This window comes from Aspergillus wentii (assembly GCF_001890725.1).
Source record: "Aspergillus wentii DTO 134E9 unplaced genomic scaffold ASPWEscaffold_1, whole genome shotgun sequence".
NCBI classification, from domain to species: Eukaryota; Fungi; Ascomycota; class Eurotiomycetes; order Eurotiales; family Aspergillaceae; genus Aspergillus; species Aspergillus wentii.
Genome location: NW_024467832.1, coordinates 1,303,786 through 1,325,127, shown reverse-complemented (window position 1 = coordinate 1,325,127; position 21,342 = coordinate 1,303,786). Strand labels below are relative to the sequence as shown.

General features: G+C 49.0%; 8 protein-coding genes across 8 annotated transcripts; 6 read left to right on the top strand and 2 right to left on the bottom strand.

Moving 5' to 3' along the window:
• Positions 1-552: 552 nt before the first annotated feature.
• ASPWEDRAFT_218403 (putative mitochondrial carrier protein) lies at positions 553-2,004 on the top strand. The gene is made up of 2 exons (XM_040832294.1): positions 553-815; positions 888-2,004. The coding sequence occupies exons 1-2, from the start codon at positions 764-766 to the stop codon at positions 1,817-1,819; spliced, it is 984 nt and encodes a 327-aa protein (XP_040694175.1). The 5' UTR covers positions 553-763; the 3' UTR covers positions 1,820-2,004.
• A 294-nt stretch (positions 2,005-2,298) lies between these two features.
• Positions 2,299-4,438, bottom strand: ASPWEDRAFT_47309 (uncharacterized protein; the record flags this gene model as incomplete). The annotated part of the gene is made up of 4 exons (XM_040836941.1): positions 2,299-2,508; positions 2,564-2,629; positions 2,687-3,242; positions 3,672-4,438. 4 exons carry the CDS (start codon positions 4,436-4,438, stop codon positions 2,299-2,301), a joined length of 1,599 nt encoding a protein of 532 aa, XP_040694174.1.
• Positions 4,439-6,004: 1,566 nt separating this feature from the next.
• ASPWEDRAFT_100196 (putative prefoldin subunit 1) lies at positions 6,005-6,486 on the bottom strand (the record flags this gene model as incomplete). Its single annotated transcript, XM_040827284.1, has 3 exons — positions 6,005-6,170; positions 6,236-6,402; positions 6,457-6,486. 3 exons carry the CDS (start codon positions 6,484-6,486, stop codon positions 6,005-6,007), a joined length of 363 nt encoding a protein of 120 aa, XP_040694173.1.
• A 1,452-nt stretch (positions 6,487-7,938) lies between these two features.
• Positions 7,939-9,428, top strand: ASPWEDRAFT_178345 (uncharacterized protein). Its single transcript, XM_040831757.1, has 2 exons — positions 7,939-8,207; positions 8,268-9,428. Exon 2 carries the CDS (start codon positions 8,411-8,413, stop codon positions 9,140-9,142), a length of 732 nt encoding a protein of 243 aa, XP_040694172.1. The 5' UTR covers positions 7,939-8,207; positions 8,268-8,410; the 3' UTR covers positions 9,143-9,428.
• A 976-nt stretch (positions 9,429-10,404) lies between these two features.
• Positions 10,405-11,593, top strand: ASPWEDRAFT_166560 (uncharacterized protein; the record flags this gene model as incomplete). Its single annotated transcript, XM_040830017.1, has 2 exons — positions 10,405-11,407; positions 11,475-11,593. 2 exons carry the CDS (start codon positions 10,405-10,407, stop codon positions 11,591-11,593), a joined length of 1,122 nt encoding a protein of 373 aa, XP_040694171.1.
• Positions 11,594-13,002: 1,409 nt separating this feature from the next.
• On the top strand, positions 13,003-14,065 carry ASPWEDRAFT_100974 (Rcd1-like cell differentiation family protein; the record flags this gene model as incomplete). The annotated part of the gene is made up of 4 exons (XM_040827345.1): positions 13,003-13,153; positions 13,242-13,397; positions 13,462-13,837; positions 13,888-14,065. The coding sequence occupies 4 exons, from the start codon at positions 13,003-13,005 to the stop codon at positions 14,063-14,065; spliced, it is 861 nt and encodes a 286-aa protein (XP_040694170.1).
• Positions 14,066-15,342: 1,277 nt separating this feature from the next.
• On the top strand, positions 15,343-18,007 carry ASPWEDRAFT_47307 (putative PHD finger domain protein; the record flags this gene model as incomplete). The annotated part of the gene is made up of 4 exons (XM_040836940.1): positions 15,343-15,513; positions 15,584-15,681; positions 15,749-15,968; positions 16,025-18,007. The coding sequence occupies 4 exons, from the start codon at positions 15,343-15,345 to the stop codon at positions 18,005-18,007; spliced, it is 2,472 nt and encodes an 823-aa protein (XP_040694169.1).
• Positions 18,008-20,324: 2,317 nt separating this feature from the next.
• Positions 20,325-20,982, top strand: ASPWEDRAFT_33905 (uncharacterized protein; the record flags this gene model as incomplete). Its single annotated transcript, XM_040833890.1, has 1 exon — positions 20,325-20,982. A coding segment is annotated over exon 1 (296 nt), but the record flags the coding sequence as incomplete, so codon positions are not given.
• Between the last annotated feature and the right edge of the window lie 360 nt (positions 20,983-21,342).

The following is a 21,342-nucleotide window of genomic DNA, read 5'->3' as shown; positions in this document are numbered from 1 at the left end:
TGCCGAATGCCGTCCGTTATTACCGTTTGTATTACGGTATTGTATCCGTGATACCTCCCTTTATTCAGTTGTTTTCGGCATAAAACTGAAGGATGTAGATGGTATATTATATCTTTATTGAGAATGTTTCAATCTTTATATAGAATCTATTTCAATAGAAAACATCTACTTATTAAGCAGAGGCAATGTGTGAATGGCATTACAATGGTACCCAACACCATAAGGCTGAGTATTTTTGGATAACACTCGATCTTAGGACAAGCAACTTGCGCATTCTCTATATCCAAGGTATTGCAGATGATCAGATGAACTCCCTATTCATAAGCCTCTTACTCTACTAATTAATTACCCCTCTTCTCCTATAATATCACCGTATCTCAGATGTAGCACAGTTCGGCAGAGTGCAAGTGAAAAATACAAGATCAGCAGCCAATCATGATGCATGCGGCCCGACCGTTGATGACTTCACCAGCAGTCGTCGATGGCTCCGATTCTCTCTCTTCTCTCTCCACCGCCAGAACTCCAACTCGAACAAATTCAATCCATCCAATTCCTTTGTTTATCTTCTTTTTCGCATGGGATGTGGTCCCTGTAGCTTGCAGTGTGACCATCGTGTGGTCTTTCTTGTCATCCATTGCTCACCGCTGTACATTGCTGTACAGCTTCATTCTCCAACGACTAATTTTTTGCTGCACCTTTACCTTTTTCCCCTGCCAATTCGCATGCTCTCAGGAATTGACCTGCAGAGTTCATACATAAGAAAATGGCCAACAATGCCGCATACGCTGTACCGCAGGTGAAAACAACCTCCACCTGTATGTTGTCTCTCTCTTTCTCTTTTCATACGGATTGCATCGGCCTTTGAACTAATTCATGCTACGATCCAGCATCAAAAACCACCTTTCACTTCGCGGCCGGTCTCTGCTCTGGTCTCTCCTCTGCCATCCTTCTCCAACCGGCCGATCTCCTCAAAACCCGAATCCAACAGTCTCACAACGCCTCGCTCCTACCCACTCTCAAAACCATCCTCTCCTCTCCTCATCCCATCCGCAATCTATGGCGTGGTACTCTTCCTTCGGCCCTCCGAACGGGCTTCGGATCCGCCTTGTATTTTACCAGTCTTAATGCCCTACGTCAGAGCCTCGCGCAGTCTAGGATGCCGCTCTTCCTCGCCGATAATAGTATTGACAACACCGCCGGGTCACTTTCGGCTCTCCCGAAACTCTCCAACACAGCCAACCTTGCAACGGGAGCCGCAGCGCGGACGGCTGCTGGTTTCGTGATGATGCCCGTTACGGTGATCAAGGTACGCTACGAATCAGACTACTACGCATATCGAAGTCTTGCTGGAGCGGGGCGAGACATTGTGCGGACAGAAGGTATGCGAGGACTATTCTCAGGCTTTGGTGCAACTGCTGCGCGGGATGCACCATATGCAGGACTGTACGTCCTTTTGTACGAGCAATTTAAGCGGTACTTGTCTTCTATGAGCAATCCCGGGAAAAACGATGGGCAATTGACGTCGTCCCCGTCCATCAACTTTGTCTCGGGTGGATTAGCGGCTGGTCTCGCTACGGCAATCTCCAATCCATTTGACGCAGTCAAGACCCGACTCCAACTGATGCCCGGCAAGTACGGGAACATGCTTCGCGCCGTTAGATTGATGATTCAGGAAGATGGGATGCGGAGTTTATTGGGGGGTCTGGGACTCCGTATGGGTCGGAAAGCGCTGAGTTCAGCGCTTGCGTGGACAGTGTACGAGGAGCTTATCCTTCGCGCGGAGAAACACTGGGCAGCCAACAAACAGATAAGTCTATGAGACACATGAACCGTTCTCTTCTTTCGCCTTATCTTATCACGGCACTTCCCGACATTTTGCTCATCGGCCACGAATCCTCTCCTTACCTTGTATTTGCTATTCGATTCGCATTGGGATATCAGGAGTTTTAGGAGAACTGTATAAAAAGCAGAGACGTTTGATCAACAAAAATGGACAAGAACTAAATATTATAGACGAGCTCTTTTGGACTTTCATCATTGGTGTTACGGTAAGGAAACAGGAAAAGAGTATCCCTTCATATCATGTCAATCATACTGTATCATATAGCTACTTATCATATCCTGAATCCCAACTCATCAATGACAAGGCAGACAAAACAATGCAAAGCCTAGCCCAAAAAGAAAAACGATCAATTGACAATCTTCGGACGCTGATTATGTCCAAAATCGACAAGAAAAGAAAAACGATAAACTCCAAATGCTATCATCAGGCGTGTTCTATTCCAATTCAAAACATGGTCATGTAAAGATCCATGCCCGCTGGTTGGGGCTCTTCTTCCGGACGAGATACATCTTGTCCTTCTTCCGGTCATTGATCTTGAGCTCTGTCAACGAGCTGGAAGTTTGAGTGACTAGCTTGTTATCGCGCAGGCGCCGTGTGTGTGCAAACAGCTCTTCCTGGAAGTCTTCGGAGACCCATTGCTTGATGATGATATAGTTTCCATCGAGCTGTGATTATAATCGTTAGAACCGGGCAAATGATCAAAACGAAGATATTGCTTACCTCGTCCCAATCCCAGTCCAAGCGATAGGCCATCAGAGTGTCGGGAAGAAGATGCTTACGGTGCACCTAGAATGCAATGTTAGGTATGGGTATATCGTGAAATTGAAGTCTGCAAGATCCTACCTTGATCCATGTGGGCCGGTGAGGCTCAAGCCGGTGATGATGCTCGACTTCTTTATGTTCCTCTTCCTTCTTTTCGGGTTCTTTCTCCTTCTCCTTTTCTTTTTCTTCCTGCTTCTCTTTCTCTGGGGACTTCTTCCCCTTGAGGATATTTTGGATGTCGTCTTCCGAATAACCGTACTCAATCATGAGTCGTTCTTTGAATTCCTGGTCCTTTTGCTCCTTTTCCTTTCGCTCCGCTATTATGCGGCGCTCTTCGTTAAGCTTCCATTCCTCGATGGCGGCTTGCTTCATTCTCATTTCTTCTTTCAGCCGCTCTTGTTCCTCGATGTATTTTCTCGCCTCTTCGTCACGAATCTCCTTCTTAACACGCTCTTTCTCTTCGTCCTCTTCTATCTTCCGCTGCATCTCTTTGAGCTTCTCCTCGCGCAACTTGGCCTTGATCTCCTCTTGCTCTGCGGCCAGACGCTCGGCTTGTTCGAACTTCTCAATCCGCTGGCGATACTCGGCATTGCGTCGCTCCTCCTCCAACCGCGCTTGCTCAGCGGCACGACGCTCGCTGAGTTCAAACTTTTCGATTCTCTGGCGGTATTCAGCGTTGAGTCGCTCTTCCTCCAGTCGCTCTTTCTCGGCAGCACGGCGTTCTGCCTCTTCAAACTTTTTGAGCTTGTAACGGTGTTCAGCGTTACGCCGTTCCTCATCCAATCGTTGCTGTTCGGCAGCCAGACGTTCGGCTCCTTCGAACTTTTCGATTCTCTGGCGATACTCCATATTGAGCCGCTCCTCTTCTAAGCGCTCCTTCTCGGCAGCACGACGTTCTTCGATTTCAAACTTTTCGATTCTCTTGCGGTATTCCTTGTTGAGCTGCTCTTCCTCAAGTCGCTCCCTCTCCGCAGCAATGCGTTCCTTCTCTGCAGCACGACGCTCTGCCTCTTCAAACTTTTTGAGTTTGTACCGATACTCGGCGTTGTTTCGGTCCTCGTCTGACCGCTGCTTATTCTCATGTCGCTCCAGCCGCCTCAGTCTTTCGCTGATCTCGTCCTCGTACCAGTGTTCTTCATCCCTGTGGAGATGACGGGTATCTCTGTTCTCCCGGCGCCGGGCCAGCTCCCGTTCCAACCGCTCGATCTCTTGCTGCTGCTTCATGAGCTCGAGGTCTTGTCGGGCATCATTCTTCTCCAACAGCCGCTGGTCGATGACTAGTTCATAGTCTCGCTGATGCGGGGACGTAAGGACGGGGGTTGAATGGGAATGAGAATGGGCGGGCGAAGCCTCGCGGGAAATACTGTGGCTGGCGTGGGGGCGTCTATGATGACGTCGCAGGACGGTCTCATCCTCAGACTCGGACTGCTCCTCTGGCTGCGGGTAACTGGTGGTGGCTTTATGCTTCTGTCTGCGACTCTTGTTGGAACCTTTATTACGAGAGTCATTCTTGATGTCAACGGCGACGGAGACGGGTGCTGTAGGAGGAGGCGGCGGCGGCGGGACCACTTCTTGCTCGTAAATCCGTTCTCGACCCCGTTCTCGATGAGGTCGCCGGCCTCCTGTTGAGGCCGACCGTTGGACACGGACATCCTGAACGATAGGACTCAGGTAGGTGTTGCTGAAGTCTGGGCTGCGGCGTTCACGATGACGGGACGTAGAGCGTCTCCTGAACGTGGTACGGCGGGGGGGTTCGACAATCGAGATGTCCGTTTCGGTATAATCTGATTCGTCGTCGCTATAAACAGGATATCTGCTGCTGTGCCGCCACATTTTGCCAGTGTATATATTTTGTATAACTCCCCCTGATGGATTTGTCGATGGTTGTTGGATAGAGTGTTGAGCGAGGCGGGAGGTATTGTAAGGCGGGGTGGGAATGAGGGGTTGGGAAGCGAAGAGAGAAAACAAGAAAAGAAAAGATAGCTTCGTATTTGGGATAAATAAAGATACAGCTAAGAATAAGACGATCAACCACAGCCTCGTGAAACAGGCGGCAACAAAAACGGCCCCCAAGAGAGAATGGATTGACGGGCGTGACGCTCAGCTATAGGTGAAGCGGGGTGTGGAAGAAGAGAAGATAGGAAGAGGGAAAAGCGCGAGAGGGGAAAAAAAAAAAAAAAAAAAAAAAGGCAAAAAAAAGAGCCAACGAAGCGACAGGGAAGCGCCTCGTATTTAAGGAATTTCAAGGAAAAGCGCCAGAGAAAGAAACAAGAAACCAACGGGGATTCCGGATTGGCGACCAGCCACGTTATTCGACGATGGAGGAGGAGAGGGTATTTAAGGGCCTATCACGGAGGCAGTCATTCGTGCCCTATCATCCGTACCTAACGCTCTCATGGGATAAGGGGGAAGAAATAAATGAAAATAAAGAATCGAGAATAAAGAATGGAGGATGATGTGCAGACGGAGGAGAATAACAGCTGTCTTTGACTCGAGGCGGCTGTTTGAAACCCACTCGAAGCGCTGGGCTGTGATGTGGGCGATGGTGATTCGTATAGAGAGGAGGCGCTGGTGTTGTCGTGATCAACAGTGGCACTTGTGAGCTGAGGATTGATTCCTGTATGCACTATCTCGAGGACTAGATTGTCTGGATGTTCTATTTTGCTATTTTGTATCTATATTTATGGCTGATATCTGGTTCCAGGGAAACGATCGGCTGGTCCCGTCGACCCAGTGTCATTATGAGGAGATTATGAAGATGTAATTTATCTGGATATCTTCATTTATCCTGGATAATATCTGGCGATAATTAATCCAACTGACAATCCAGCGTGACTTGATTGATCCAGGAGAGCAGCAATTGATGTCATCCATCATCAGCAAGATATCCCAACCCCACATGACTCATTTCAGGTGATTCGGCCTCGGTATGGCTATTTATTCAGTCCAACCAGTCCGATTGGAGAGCATTTGGTTTTATCCGCAAGACTTTGTAAATGTAACTATGTAGTATATTGGTATAATTCAGCGGCATAATCAGCCCACTGTGCTTTTCATCTGTCATGATCTCCTTTGTCCGTATAATCAGTGCCCAGCCAGGGACACATTCCACGCAATAGTACTCTGTACATCCAGTTCAATCGTGTAGTAGCTACCACAAAGCAGCTCATTCCCAGAAAGAGTCAGGACACCATGAACCATGCATAATCCGGGAAACGCATTGCGGCCCGGACTACTTTCCAACTGAGCCCTCCGCGCATGAAGAGCATATCGCATGTATTAGATGGCCTTCCGTTCTCCTTTCCCTTGGACTCAAACCATTAGGTGTGCATCAAGGATTCCAATTCCTTAGTATGACCGGCCGCCACCGTGTCAAAGTGCCTCGCTTTTATCAATCACTTACGCCCTGCCCGACTTCAAAATTTGCTCCAAGTTCTCCCGGCTGTTCTTGTTTGTCATCTCAAAGTAATTCAGCTTCTTCTCCAGACCCGTAATCTCATTTTTCAGCTCGGTTGTCTCTGTCGACATTCGCTTGTCAACGGTGTTAATTGGCACTCCAACGAACCTATAGCGCAACCATATATTAGTTCTCACTCTTTGCACCAACAGCTCTAGACGGCCAGGACTCACATCTTGCCGACACCCTCATAAACCTTAGTATCCTTCGGCAGCGCTCCAACTTCCTTCGATGTCAACTCCAAGAGTCTAATTTCCCTTTGCTTGGCTGTGATCTGCGCTTTGGTGATTCCCATCTGCTGCTGCGAGCTGATCGCACGGGCCTCGATTTCTTGCAACAACTGTACGAACATTGTTAGAAAATACTTATATCATAAGACAATTCCAGCGCTTACCTTGGACAAAGCTTCGTTAGGGATCGACATTGTGAAAGTGGCGTATGTAAAGAGCTTCAAGAATGTCAAGCGGGGGTCGATGAGGGGAAGCGGCGGTTCCCGTACAACTTCAAGGCGTTCGGAAAGGGCGTAGATTTAAGATATCCCAGTCCTAACTGAGATTTATAAACGGCAATTAATTAATCAAAAGTGATGATAAAACACTGGGTTGAAAAGAAGTTGATTGTTGTTCTTCAGATATGGAGAAGCCATCTGGATGAACGCATTCCGGCGGGCGGTGAGGGGTGCCTTGCCAGATATGGCCGTATATAGGGCTTAGGGCTGGCCTGTCATATGTCAAAGTCGCGTCGCGTTCTTGAAGCTATCCAGATACGTTAGACAGTCATACAGACAGACGGCATCATGGGGCCACGAGGCAAAGAGTTAACGCCACAGCTACGATCACGACTATGTGAGCTGAAAAGCATCGGATGGAGCTTTGGGAAGATCAAAGCAAGATACCCCGAGATTCCCTTGGAGACTATTCGAAGCACTATTCGCCGTGAGAAGAAACGAGTTGACAATACATCGCAACCTCGAACCGGGCGTCCACGGCAACTCTCTGACGAGCAGCGAGAGCATATCTATGCACTCAAACAGGCAAACCCTAAGATGAAGATCAGCGAGCTTGTTGCGGCTGTTGATGGAGCTGTTCAAAAACGGACCATCCAGAGATTATTACACGATATGGAAGTTTCCAAAAGGAAGCAGCAAAATCTTCCTGAGCCTAATCCTGATGCAAGTCAAAATACAGCTCCCGAGACTTGGTGTCTTTGACAGGACTTGTCGACAATGAATTTCCATTAAGCATTCTTATCCATCATAAATCGCCATCTCTATCATCCAGAAATGGCATTTGAGGCTCACCCTATTCTGAACCTGTGTGTTGCAGAATTACTTTTACGGTATAATGTCGGTACTCGCATGTTGCAGATCGACTCATCGGGCTCTTTCCCTCCCCTACATGAGAAATGCAGTTGAGGGTTCAGAAGTAAGAAGCAGGGAATTGGCTTCGCCTGCGACATTCAACTAGGACTTTTGAGCAACTGAAGCATTACCGCCTCGCCACACGGTTGGACTTGAAGTGATCTAGATCAAGACGACTACTTAGCAGTCAGTCTGTTGAGAATGACCAAGCTGAAGACAGAATCTAGCGGGATCTGAGATCTGTCTCAGCCTGCTTGACTCGGGTTGCAGATAATTATGGATGATATCATTTGACATCCAATCGACTACTACTAGGCTATTGTACAGTACTTACTACACCTAATCGTTAATTATAATCAATATCTTAAAGCAAGGGTTGTCTCATGATTGTATTGTTAGATAGCGGGTGCCAGCAGATCTCTCGTAGTATTCCGTCCCACCTTGTCAGACAGACCGACGGAAGTCCGAACTGCTTCTACTCCTGCGACGCAACGAGAATCCAGAAAGCCTGCAGTAGATCCGATCCTCGAACGAACAAATTGCCTGAAGCCAAAAATAGACCCATTATTATCGGCCTACAAAGCCAATGTGCGCACAGAACAGAGTGCCAAAAGTGACATGGTTGGGCATCACGGACAACGCCCGTTGCTGTGGCAGGGATCCCGGTGGAGACGTGCTGGCCAGGACAAAAGCACTGCGACATCATCCGCCTCAGACCGATCCATTGAAGAACCGATCTTGAAGTTGAAAAGCTGATAAAACTGCGTGGTTTATATTATCGACAGGTGAGCCGTTGGTTTTATCTCCCTTGGTTGCGATGTCTACTGACGCTGTTTACTGCTTAGAGTAGTTTGTTGACGGTCGCTAAGCCCATCTACTCGTCGCATTCGATCTCCCGACTCGCAATCGCTAGAATTTACACACGGGTATTTCTTGAACCGTTGGAGAAGGAGCATTGATCTCCTATCTCAGTCCAGTGACTATCAGAATGAAGGCCTCCTGGTGGATCTCCACATTCCTCGCATCGACCGTGTTATCGATAGACGTCCTACCCTTTTCTCCTCCGCAAAATGCAGAAACGAACAAACGGGCATTACAAGTCCTTCAGATCTTGAAGCGATCGGATAACTGCCCATCCGGATATAGTGGATGTTCTAGCCTGGGCGATGGGAATATCTGCTGCAAGGACGACTCAACCTGCTCTCGCGATGCTGCCGACAACATCGCCTGCTGTCCCACCGGAGCAAGCTGCACAGGAAGTCTCACTGCGACCAGCACGACGACGACGAACGGCTTCGCCTTTCCCTCGTCCGCAACTGCGTCTGCGACTACCGGCCCGGGCGACGCTACCATCACCGGCTCGACCATGCCCGGTGCCTATCCGTTCGTTTACGTGCCCACGACATTTTCAAACGCAGAAACTTGCTCTTCATACTACTCGCTGTGCCAGAGCTCGTACACAGGGTGTCTTTCGTCGCTTGGAGGGAACTACGCCGTTACTGTGGCGGCCGACGGAGGCGGCATCACGCAAGGTGCAGGCGCAACTCCAGGCGCCGTGTCCACTTGCTCCAGCCTGAGTGCAGATGCATGCCACGGTCTCAATCTGGGATACTGTGGTTCGTATGGAGGGTCCAACGAGAACGGTGCATCTGTCGGGCGAACCAGCCTTCAAGATCTCGTCCTCGGCCTGGTCGTTGGAGTGGCCGGGATGTTCATCTGATGATCATTTCCTTACGAATGTGTGTATATTCTCATGATGATGCTTCGATTGTGTTTACTCTTTTCGGATGATTTACTTACGACAGATGGATGGAATGATTGAATGATTTATTTGTTGGTCCTGTACAGGGAGATTCTACATTTTTGTTTTGCGATGTATATAAAATAAAGGGAACAATCCCACATGCCATTGATCAGATAACATGAATGTAAAGATTATTTTTATCAAAAGATAATGGCTTATTGACTGTTAGTCTAAATGATAATATGAGATCGTATCGAGGATGCCTCTACTCTATGGGCTCATCAACAGACCGAATTAGGGCTTCAGGCTCTACATCAGGTGTCAATGTTTGCTAGGCAATCTTCAAACACGCCCGATCTACATCTGGAAAAGAGTCATGATGAAAAAATCCGCTGAATCACATCTGGCATCAACCAAGAAGTAATACGTTGCCACGTCAGACTGGGATGGTCGATGGTCACCTTTACCGACACTGCGGAGCAATCCTAATGGCCGGATCTATGAGACACTCTGACCGCAAAGTTGATCCATCCACGAGTGATGCTGCCAGGAACAGAACCCAATTTAAATGAAAGTGGGGGTAAAAACGAAGATAATAAAAGTGATGCTATAGAATATTATGGAGAAAAGACGGTAGAGGAGGGGCAAATAGTTAGGACTACTCGGTCCTATGATTCATATTCATGGCCGTCTATGCCGCCTCATTCAGGCCAAGCAAGGAAGGGTGTACGACTTTTTCTTTTCTGTCAGATAAAAATAAATCCCAGCCATCTGATTTTTGGGTTCTCCATCAGGACTCCGTAATTTTAAGTTAGAGACACCGATCATCTTATGATTCCGTGGTGACGAGTGATTGATTGTTGGTTGTTGCAGGAAATTGGGTGGTTGGGCGACTCCGTATAGGAAGAGGCTGGGAGGACAAACCACAACGACAAGACTAACTAACGGACTGACTAGGTTTGCTCTCTCACTCTCTCTCCTCGCTTCCATTCTTTCTCTTCTTCCTGGAATTTTTCTATCCATTTTCCTCTTTTTGTTGTGTTCCTCTTTTTTATGACGATTGCTCATTCCATCCATCTTGCTTACAAAGGCTCCCCACGAGTCTGAAGAGTCGTACTTTTTTTTTCTGTGTCGACTGGGGTTATTCGAAACAGTAATTGGTTGCGATTCTAATCAAAAGGGGGATCTCGACATTAGACTCCGTTGAGTGCTGGGGTTGATCGATATCGCATTTCGCCATGCGGGCCTTTCAATTCATACCGGCCGCGGTGTCGACGCTTACTCTTCTACTGGCTCAGTCGCACCTTGTGGGTGCTACTCCTTTCTCACTGGAAGGTGGTGGCGACCTCGAGAAACGCTGCTCGACTTACTGTGGCTACTATAGCCAGCTCTGCTGCGCGGACGGCGAGAGCTGCATCACCGACAGCAACGGCGAAGCAGTCTGTCAATCCGGTGGCAGCGGCAGCGGTAGCAACAGCGCATCCTGGGAGTACTATACCACCACCTACGTCGTGACCGAGACCGATTTGGCGACCATCACCTCGACATGGAGTAGTCAGATCACCGCTACACCCACGGGGTCATCCGGGAGCTGCAAAGAGGAATTCGGCGAGACCAAATGCGGTGACGTCTGCTGCGGTGCTGCGTATCAATGTTCCGATAACAAGTGTATCGCTGAAAGCTCCTCGGTTCTGGCTACTGCGACGCCTCCGTTGCGAGGGACAAGCGATTCCACCGTCACCCAGACTTCAGCTCCGACAACCACCCAGGGCTTCGTGGCACCCGTGAATACAGACGGATCGACGGCGATCGGGGTCAAGGCCTCGGACAACGACGGAGGGCTGAGTGGTGGCGCAATCGCGGGTATTGTCATCGGTGTGATTGCTGGTGTCGCTCTCTTGCTGCTGCTCTGCGCTTTCCTGTGCTGCCGGGGTCCTTTGCTCGCATGCTGTGGTGGCCGGAGGAGAAAGGAAACGACCTATGTAGACGACCGCTACTCGCATCATCATCATGGCGCTGCAGCTCCTGCTCCAGCTCCGGGACGCACCTGGTTTGGATCGAGGCCGGCAAAACCGGACACGGGTGAAAAGAAGTCCAAATGGAGTAGCCTGGCGACCATTGGACTCGTTCTTGGTGCGATTGCGCTGTGTTTGGGATTGAAGAGACGCAGAAACAACGACGACGAGAAGAGCGATTACACCTACCCCAGTTCGTATTACTATTCCGACTATTACACTAATAGTATGTGCATCCTTTCCCCTTTTTTTTTTGGCTTTCTCGACGATAATGCTAACCCACTGATTTATAGGCTCTGTGAGCTCAGATCGGAGAACACGAGACACAAGACGAACAGCAGATACGAGACGAACGAGAGATACAAGACGATCTGGACGAACCCGATCATCACGGACGAATTCACGACGATGAGACAACGAATAAGAACGACAATTCGACGACCTTTTTCAAGAACAAATTTGCTTTCTTTCACTGTTTATTTTGGCTTCCACGTCTTCCCTGTTATTTTGTGATTTGATTCTGCATGAAAAAGGCGCTGATTTATTATGTGTATGATTTTCTTTTTTTTTTTCTTCTCCTTTTTTGGCCTTCTTCGGATGTGTGATGACGGAACTGAGGGAATGTGATGTAAATATGAGACACGAGGATGATACATAATGCTGCATGAGATATGGATATATGGATGTATAGCTCCAATGGAAAATGATTAATGAGGAATCTTTCGATTGACTGACTGTACGAGGCTGCAGTGTGCGCATTTCCCAGTGTCAGCTGAGACTCACAGATGCAACTCCAGCAGAATTGAATTGAATTGAATTGAGTTAAAGACTGAGATACTGCAACCTCGTGGAACCAAGAATTGTGTCCAAGGAACGATTGCATTTCCCCTCCAAATTCCTGACGATTCAAGGGTCTTGATAATCTTGCACCTGGGGCAACTCGTGCGACCTGAGGTAACCTGCAGTACAGTCTGTCTGTACAGAAAGAGCCGCGTAAATCGAGATAGAGAGAGGGGGTGTCAGATTATCAGAGGGAATAGAGGATTAATAAGAGCCTTCTGAATAATAATCATAAGAGCCTGACGATCCTCCATCGCCATCACTCACATATCGACCCAACTGGCAGTGGATGGTTGATGGGCAGAAAAGAGGCGATCCACACACACACTCAACTGAACTGCGCTCTCCCCGCCTTCCGCCTCCCGGATAACTGCCTTTCTCTGCAACTCACTCTTGTCTTCAGCATCAGTCATACCTCCAGTCTTACCCGCCCGGCTCTCTTTCACCAACCCACCACCGATCCGATTACTGAAGGGGCTCATAATCATCCATGAATCTAGTGTCGAGATCGAGTTCTTGACCATCTCTGCCACCTTTTGACTGCCCCCCGTTTCTTTCACTCTCCTCTCAACCACGTCGGTCGCTCAGGGTTCCCTCCGCTTATTCCCCTGAGTATCGTGAACTCATTCCTCGCTGCCTCGATCTTTCGCCCCTCCCCGGCCCGTCATGCTCCAAACGCAGACTCAGCACGTCTTCTCTCACCAGCATCAGTACCCGCAGGCTGATCCGTCCTGGCTGCAGCACCAGCAACAGCAGCAGCACCACCAAGCTCAGCACCACCCGCACCAACAACAGCATTCGTCTTTGGTCGCCCAGCAGCATGCCCAGGTTCAGGCCGCTGCCGCTGCCGCCGCTGCTGCCCAGCAGCAACACTACAGCCGCATTGCGATGGCCGGTAATGGGGGTGCTGGGAATCCCGCGCAGGGAGCTGGCGCTGGGGGTATGAACGGGGATGCCGCTTTGTCGGGCGCTCTGTCGGTCATGGATGGTGGAATCAGTGAGGAGAACCGCAAGGTTTTCATTTGGGTTGCGGAGTTGCTGGACCCGAACCGCAGGGAGGCCGCACTTATGGAACTCAGCAAGAAGAGAGAGCAGGTGCCCGAGCTTGCGCTAGTTATTTGGCATTCATTTGGTATGATTTCGCTGCGATCGGTGCTCCCTTTGAAAGGGGGATAGCAAACTTGATATATTTGGTCGAGGCTGACTGTTTGGATCTATAGGTGTCATGACTGCGTTACTCCAGGAGATTATCTCGGTCTACCCTCTACTCAACCCCTCCCAGTTGACTGCTGCTGCGTCGAATCGGGTTTGTAATGCACTGGCTCTATTGCAGTGTGTTGCGTCTCACAATGAGACCCGCACGCTATTTTTGAACGGTATGTGATGGTGGCCAGTGTGTCGTGGGGTTCCATGTGGCTAATTGTGTTTTTGGCCAAACAGCTCATATCCCTCTCTTCCTCTACCCTTTCCTGAACACAACTTCGAAGTCGCGCCCATTCGAATACCTCCGTCTCACTTCTCTGGGTGTCATTGGTGCGTTGGTCAAGAATGACTCCTCGGATGTCATCAATTTCCTTCTCACGACCGAAATCATTCCCCTCTGTCTTCGGATCATGGAGACGGGCTCTGAGTTGAGCAAGACTGTTGCCATATTTATTGTACAGAAGATTCTACTGGATGACATTGGTCTCGCATACATCTGCGCTACATACGAGAGATTTTATGCCGTGGGGACCGTTTTGAGCAACATGGTCACACAGCTCGTGGAGCAGCAGACCGTGAGATTATTGAAGCATGTTGTGCGCTGCTTCCTTCGGTAAGTTCTTCCATTGACACATTGCATCTGCATGCCTAACCATCTTGCAGTTTGAGCGACAACAGCAGAGCCCGGGAGGCTTTGCGCCAATGTCTTCCTGAACCCCTCCGCGACGCCACCTTCTCCTCTGTTCTCCGCGATGACGCTGCCACGAAGCGATGCCTTGCGCAGCTCCTCATCAACCTCTCCGATAATGTCTCCGATGGCGCCCCCGGTGTTGCTATGTAAAAGACGAAAAAAGCATTTGTTTTCATTCTAATTTACTTGGTATATTTGGCAACCTTACGAAATGCATGGGACGGGTTCAAGGCGAAATGGTTCACGAGGCGCAACAGTGTGAAGCATGACAATTCAGCAAAATACTCCAAAACCAGAAAAAAAGAGTGATGCGGTCGACGAGGCCACGAGGCCGAATCGAGAACACCAAAAAAAGCGTTATTTTTCATCTTTGATTCTTATTTGATGCTTCCTTTTTTTCCTTTGAACTTGATTCATGTCGGAAAAATTGGGGAGCTTGGGGGATCTCTGTGTGCACTATGTATCAAAGTTTTTTGTTTTGTTTTTTTTTTTTTTTTCTGTCATTTTCTTCCTTCTGTTCTCATGGGGTGTCGTTTCTTTTCTTTTCTCTTCTTTTCTTTTTATTTTCATTTCCTGTCATCATGGTAATGGTATAGGCTGTGTGAAGTGGCGTGGATATGGTTGGCGCAATCTGTTTTCTGTGCATTTTCCTCGTCCTCGATATGACCCCTTTGTCCCATTCCTCCATATGAGATAGACCTTCTTTGAGCGAGAGATACCAAGATCTAGGCTTTTGTTTTTCTTCTTCCCTTGGTCCTAGTTTCTATTGATGAATCTCATCCCCTGGTGGTTTGATGGTGTCTCAAAAGTCTTTCAACATGCGACAGAGGGCATTCTTTTAATGCATACATATCTTGTGAATGTTTGTACTATGAGACTGGATTATTTTATGATCAATTGAAATTGTCTTGATGGCGATAATATATATTATCTGGTGTACTCCGTCCTGCGTACTTCGTAGATGTTGCAGTTTCGGGGGTTTCTTTCTGATCCATCACAATTAATTCTTCCATATTCTCCTATCCATTACTTTGAAGATCTTCCTTTCTATCATCTTCAATAATAAATCTTGATCGAACAAACCATCGATGGTGGCAGATCTGGCCATAACCTTATCGGAGGGCAATCCGCTCGCTAACATCACCTGACGGGCTCGACGCGCGCCTCCCGGAGTTCCTCTGAGCTCATATTCCCTCCAACACGCCCTGGGAAAACTCCGCCGGAACTACCCATTCAGCGCCTGTCTTATATTCGTTGGTTGTGACTTGGACAATTATTTCTTCTTTTGGCTTTGCTATCCTATCTGCCATTCCCCTATCCAAGCGCCTCCGCCGGAAAGAAACAAGGGAGGAAAAAGCTACAAGACCTGCGACTGTCGGACGGCTTTCTTGCGCTGCGGCGCCTTGCAACGGTCTCGAACCGCCGCCATGACATCGCGAAAGCGCACCCGCTCCGACGTGGACGCTGTCCCCAAGCAGCCATCGGAGGAGCCTGGCTTGTTGCAACAGCTGCGAAATTGCTGGGAGTTTGCCAATCTCATGCAATACATTGCCATGTTTGGGACGGTTATGAAGATTGATGAGGATTTTGGGATTGACGTATGTCTTTGCGCTGTTTCGGAGGGGCATTTTCAGATTGAGAAGGCTAACTTGTTCTTGTCGATTGCAGGATTTGGAAACCGAATGTCTTAAGCCTGGTTCTTCGGAGAAGTTGTTGGAAATTGGATTGTGCCTGCTTAAATGGATTTCGTCGCATCGGGGTCTCACGTACGTGTTGGGAAGATCAAATTTAGACGATTAATCGCGAGGAAAGCTAATCAATGATTGACTGCAGGTTTGATAACTTTGACGAGTACACGCGACGCCAGTACAATGCCAAAGCACCCCACCTACCTAACCCCTTTGGATACGACGAGGTGCCGAACAAGTTCTCCGAATTCGACGTGTTTTTGAAACTTCGTGTCCTACACCAGCTGTCCGTGTGGACGTTTTGGAACGCTGACCGGATTCGGGATAAGTTGCCGGAGCAGAGGGAGATTGATCAGACAGAATGGGTGAGTGGTCGCCCGGGCTGGGTCCTTGCGCTGTATGCGACTAACACTGTGTCTAGCGTATTGAAGAGATTGGATACGATCGCGAAGGCTGCTACTACTACGTGCTAGACGACAACAGATTATACCGTCGTACCGATCCCCCCCTTCCCCCTCCTAAAGCCGCCAAGCCCAAAGCAAAGAGCAGGAGTGCTAGAGCAGCGCGAGCGTCTAAGCGGAGAAAAGTGTCAAGTGCCGCCGATGAGGAAGCGGATGAAGACATCAAGGATGTCGATGGCGATGCCTCTGAGGATCCTTACACACGTATGAAATGGGAGTGTGTTGCTGTCACGCTGCCGGAGTACCAGCAATTCTTGGACACAATCCGCACCACCCGGGATGCCGACGAGAAAATCTTGAGGGATACGATCGTTGAACATGTCTTACCCTTGCTTGAGAAGGAAGAAGAGGCTCAGGAGCGGAAGAGAGTCAAGCGTGAAAAGGAGCTTGTCAACCTCCAGATGCTCGCTGGTGCGAAACGGTCAAGTCGTATTGCCGGAAAGGCTGAAAAGGAGCGACATGAGCGAGAGGCGGCAGAAGCAGCCCGAAAGCATGAGGAAGATTTGGCTGTGGCCCGTAAAGAACAGGATAAACAGAAGAAGTTGGAGTCGGAAAGACAGTCGCGGATGATGACACGGGAGCAACGCATCAAAGACCGAGAGCAGAAGCGACTCTTACATGAAGCTGAACTCGAGAGGATAGCCGAAGAACAACAAAAGCTCGAAAGGGGTGAAAGCAGAGCGTCTGAGCGACATCTCAAGGCTGAATTGGAGCGGCAAAGGAAGAACTTGCAGGATCTCAACCAGGAAGACCAATGGATTTTCGACTGCTCTGGGTGTGGAGTGCACGGAGAGAACTTGGATGATGGATCTCATAGTGTTGCATGCGAAAAGTGCAGTGTATGGCAGCACAGCAAATGCCTTGGTATTGGACAAGACGAGGCCGAGAGGGAGGATTTCCACTTTGTCTGCCATGACTGCAAGCAACGAGAAGAAGAGGCCAAGCTTCCCAAACTCCCGCCGTTGAAATTCAAGGTCGGCTCATCACCGTTGTCTGCTCCCGTTGCTGCGGATAGCGAACGGATTCAAGAGTCGTCACCTACGAAAAAGGCGCGTGGTCCGGTCACCAACCCGCAGATTGGCTCTCCATCCGGGCAACCGGTTTTCCAGCCTACTCTACCTCATCCTCCGTCGTCGCCTGAACGTCGTCCACAGGCAGCGGTTTCGTCCAGTCCTACACGAGCACCGTTCTCTCCGTCGAAGAGCGTGAACGGGTTTACTCCTAAGGAACACACCCCAAAGTTACCACCGATGCAACAAGCAACACATCTACCGCCCACTGGCTTGGGGTCCTTTAATTCGAGCCCGTTTCAGTCACCGCGACGACCGTCGTCTTCCCACTCTATGCAAAGCCACAACGTACCTTCGCCTATTCAAAATCGACCGTCCATGTCTCCGACGCAGGGGAACCGGGATGTTGGTCCTCTGGCAGGGTTCCCGGCGGGCGCTCCATCTAATGGGTCAGGGCCATGGACACATCAGACTCCGCGCCCGAGCACTGGCAACCAGGCCACTACTTCTATACGCAGTCGCCCATCCTTTTCTGCCGCTACCCCTGGGAGCCAATCTTCACCTCCGCAGAGCTCACACGGAGTGCCGCTTTCAGGGATCAGCCCGACCAAGCATTCACCCCGCCCGATGACGTCTGGAAGTATCGCAGGAGCACCTATCCTGCCACCGATTCAGAGACTCGAACCGAGCCCGAAGCTGATGGGCCGGAGCTCACCGGATGCACCGATTCCAGCACCGATGAAGTGCATGACACCGGAACAGGAGGAGCGTCGACAGCGGGAGACGGCGTTGATATTCCAAGCCCAGGGGCATTCGCAGGCGAACAATGGGCAACATGGATTGATGTCATCACCGTCGCTCAACCGCATTCCACCATTAGGGCCATCGGCCGTGTCTCAGCAGCCTGGATCGGATCAAGCCACAGAGAAATGAGTCTTGAACCAACTTCTTGATATTTTGGACAAACGGCTGGATTAGCTGGAATGTGGCTAGTCGTTGGATTTAAGTTCTTGGCCAAAGGGTTGGGAGATGCCATTGAATCTGGCGAATACAGAGAAGCCGGATACCTTTCCCCCACGAATGGCGGCAATGGCTATCGGAGAATTCATCAAGGACCACAAGTGCATCATAGCTTGGATGAACGTCCATCTTGACAATATTTGTCTTGATCCAACAACCGAAGGAATGGAAAGGTGTGCATATGATTCTTGATATAACCGCAACTTGCATGTTGAAGGAGTGGCAGGGATTGCTTGATTGATATTATTGACTTGGCAGTAGCATGCAAGGACCAGGCAGGGCAGGCGTTTGACCGGGATAAATGACACAATAGAGTCGGGATTTGTATTGCATTAGAAGATCAATATGAGATATTGTAATGATTGTATTCTAGTAAAAGTACCTGTAGTCTGTACAGGTATGGTCCCTGCGTTGTAGGGATAATTACAATAAGCTGCATCTGCATGTCTTGCAAACAATAGACAAGGGATGTCTGATAGTAAGTAGCAAGCATTTCCAAGCAATGCAATCTTAGTGAGGTGATCTTATACACCTACCTAATTTGTATAGAGGTACATATCAAACAACAACAAGGCTAGCACATGCATACGCACCGGCACATCCAGCCAACACGGATAAGCCGAGCACAAATAAATACACGTCCACAATGGCATTAAAAAGGGGGATGGGACGGTCCAGATTAGAATAACACCTCAAAATAAGAGACAAAAAAAAAAAAAAAAAAAAAGAGAGCGAAAGAGAGAGAAAGAATCAAACTACACAGAGTTAGGAGGAATTAGTGTGGACGGGGGGGAAGTAAACGGTGGATTCCGGCGGAGAATCTCATTTTCTAACCGGCTGGCTATTATTGGTGATGTTTTTTCCCCTTCCCTAGTATGATTAGGTGGGCGGGTAGATACATTTGCATACGTAAGGCAGGCATCAACTATCAAGATAGAGATGAGAATTGACAGGTGGGTATGGTGGGTAAGGAGATATTTGATTTTGATCTAAGCGAGCGGCTAAAACGAAGGTATTTGGAATTCAGCGATTGTAACCATGGAACGAAGGCGATTCAACGATTCATTCCGCGATTACGAAGCATAAAAAACCACATTTAAGGTAGAGGCCGAAATCGCCAGATCTCGGGTTTTGGAAAACAGCGGGTTCGGGATCAGGACGAAAGAGGGTAAAGGTCAAGGGCCGAGATAGTTTTACTACTTGCTTACAGTAATAGCGTTTTAAGTTGGATAGTAGTGCTATTAGATAGTTACCCCAACTCACACGGGCTAGAATGGATCATCGTTATATCGGGGGTTACTGGATTAAGGCGGGCTGTCAAATATTGGATTGTGTCTGTGCGGCTGCCATCAACGGGTCTTACTGGATGAGGAAAGTAGTGTAGTTGATGTAATCTACTAATCTGGAGAGTCTATAGAAGAATAGTTTAGATGTTCAGGGGTACTACAGTTACTGTACTATACAGTTACTTAATCTGCATGAGTAAGTAGTCATACAGGAGATGAGTCTACTGACTCAGAGACATGGAATACTCCGTCCGGAGATGGAGTACATATGGAGATGGAGATGGAGTATGCACAGACACCGAAAGTCAAGCAAATCCCGCGATCTGACGCTATCACAACCAGACAATAGACGATCAAGTATCAAGAGTTAAGACGTAAGAGTAGGTAATGCCGGCTGAATTAGGGTTTGCTCCCCCCCTGCCGAACAACCGAGTCAGTCTGGCCAATCACCAGTGGGTACGCTAGAGCTGTCATGCTGGCACGTGCCAAGAAACGCTGCACCAATGGCGGCGCACACCGATTCCGGCCGAATTATCCGGCTTTTATCTCGTTCCTGGTTGGTCGGTTATTTCAGCCGAAGAGCCAATGACAGCACTAGCGCCGTTCTTAGCTAAGCCTGTCGTGATGTTTTTTTACTTTTGTACTTCTTTTTGCCTGAACGAGTCGTACCTTGCCTGCCTAAAGTTGCCGGGCTCAACCTTATCTTGTGTAATTCTCTGTTACCTGCTGTGTAATTTGGTATTGATGTCGGCATCGGGCAATCGGTACCGTTGGATGCATCGCCATACTACCGCTTGTCTCCTATTTCCTCCGTCCTGCTCCATGGTTCGCCTACCTGTGATTATTTGATATACTAGAGATGCTCGTGATGGATTGAAAAAGGCAACAGCCAAGGCCCCACGCGGGACGATCATCCCCATACATACACTGAACTTGTGGACAGTGCTTAGCGGAGCCAGCGGGGCTTCATCTTACAGTCATATGGCCTTGCGCTGTTTCTCCATCCAGCAACAGATTTACTATGATATCGTTGATATCATACTACCATGTCCGGTTAGATTCAGAATCAGGATCAGAATCGTGGCCTTCCATGCTTTCAACGGTGTGGCATCCCCACGAGCAACAGCTTGATGCAGTGCAACCCACAGCAGCAAGGAAAACAGCACCAATCAAGGCCTCTCTCGAGCAACAGATCGGCAGATCTCCATACTTCTACTTCATCGTAACTTTGAAGACTCTCTCTTATCGTGTATCGGTAATTTTACCGCCGATACTCCGTTGTGTTGTTGGTCTAGCGCTATTCGTCAATAGTGCTAGGTAACGTCTTTCGCCCCGGCTATAGCCTATCGTCGGCCTCTACCTCCCCACAAGTCGGAGAATGTGACAGCAAAGACGGAGAAAAAAAGTACCTTTTCTTATTTTTCTGTCGAAGTTTAGATCTCAGCCAGTCACGCTACGCTGGCTAGTCCTGGATAGCCCAGGCGGGAAAAGTTGCTGCGTCTAAAATGCCATCTCAGACTGCTCGTCACGTCCGCCTATCATCGTTCATTTCAACGACGACTGAGCTGGCCTTGGCTGACCTCAAGTTGGTATCTGTTCGACGGGGGGGGGGGGGGGGGGGGGGGGGGCGGATATGATGTTATTTTCGCTGTATTGATCTCCGAGGAGAAAATAGATACATGTGGCGTTCCTGGACTCGAGACGTCCTGACTCGGCCAGAAATGCGTCATGTTCAGCTCGAGGATGTTTCCAGACGTTTCATGCTTTCATTCTTGGACGAGAATAGAAGAATGCACCATGACAACGACAATAACACGATAATAGAACGACAATAGCAACCACAATAACAACGACAATAACAAGATATAATTAGATACACGACGGGGTGAGAGTGAGGGCGAGGGTGAAGTGTGAAACCGCCAGTTTCACCCCTCAGACCAAGCCAGCCTCTTATTGAGCTTA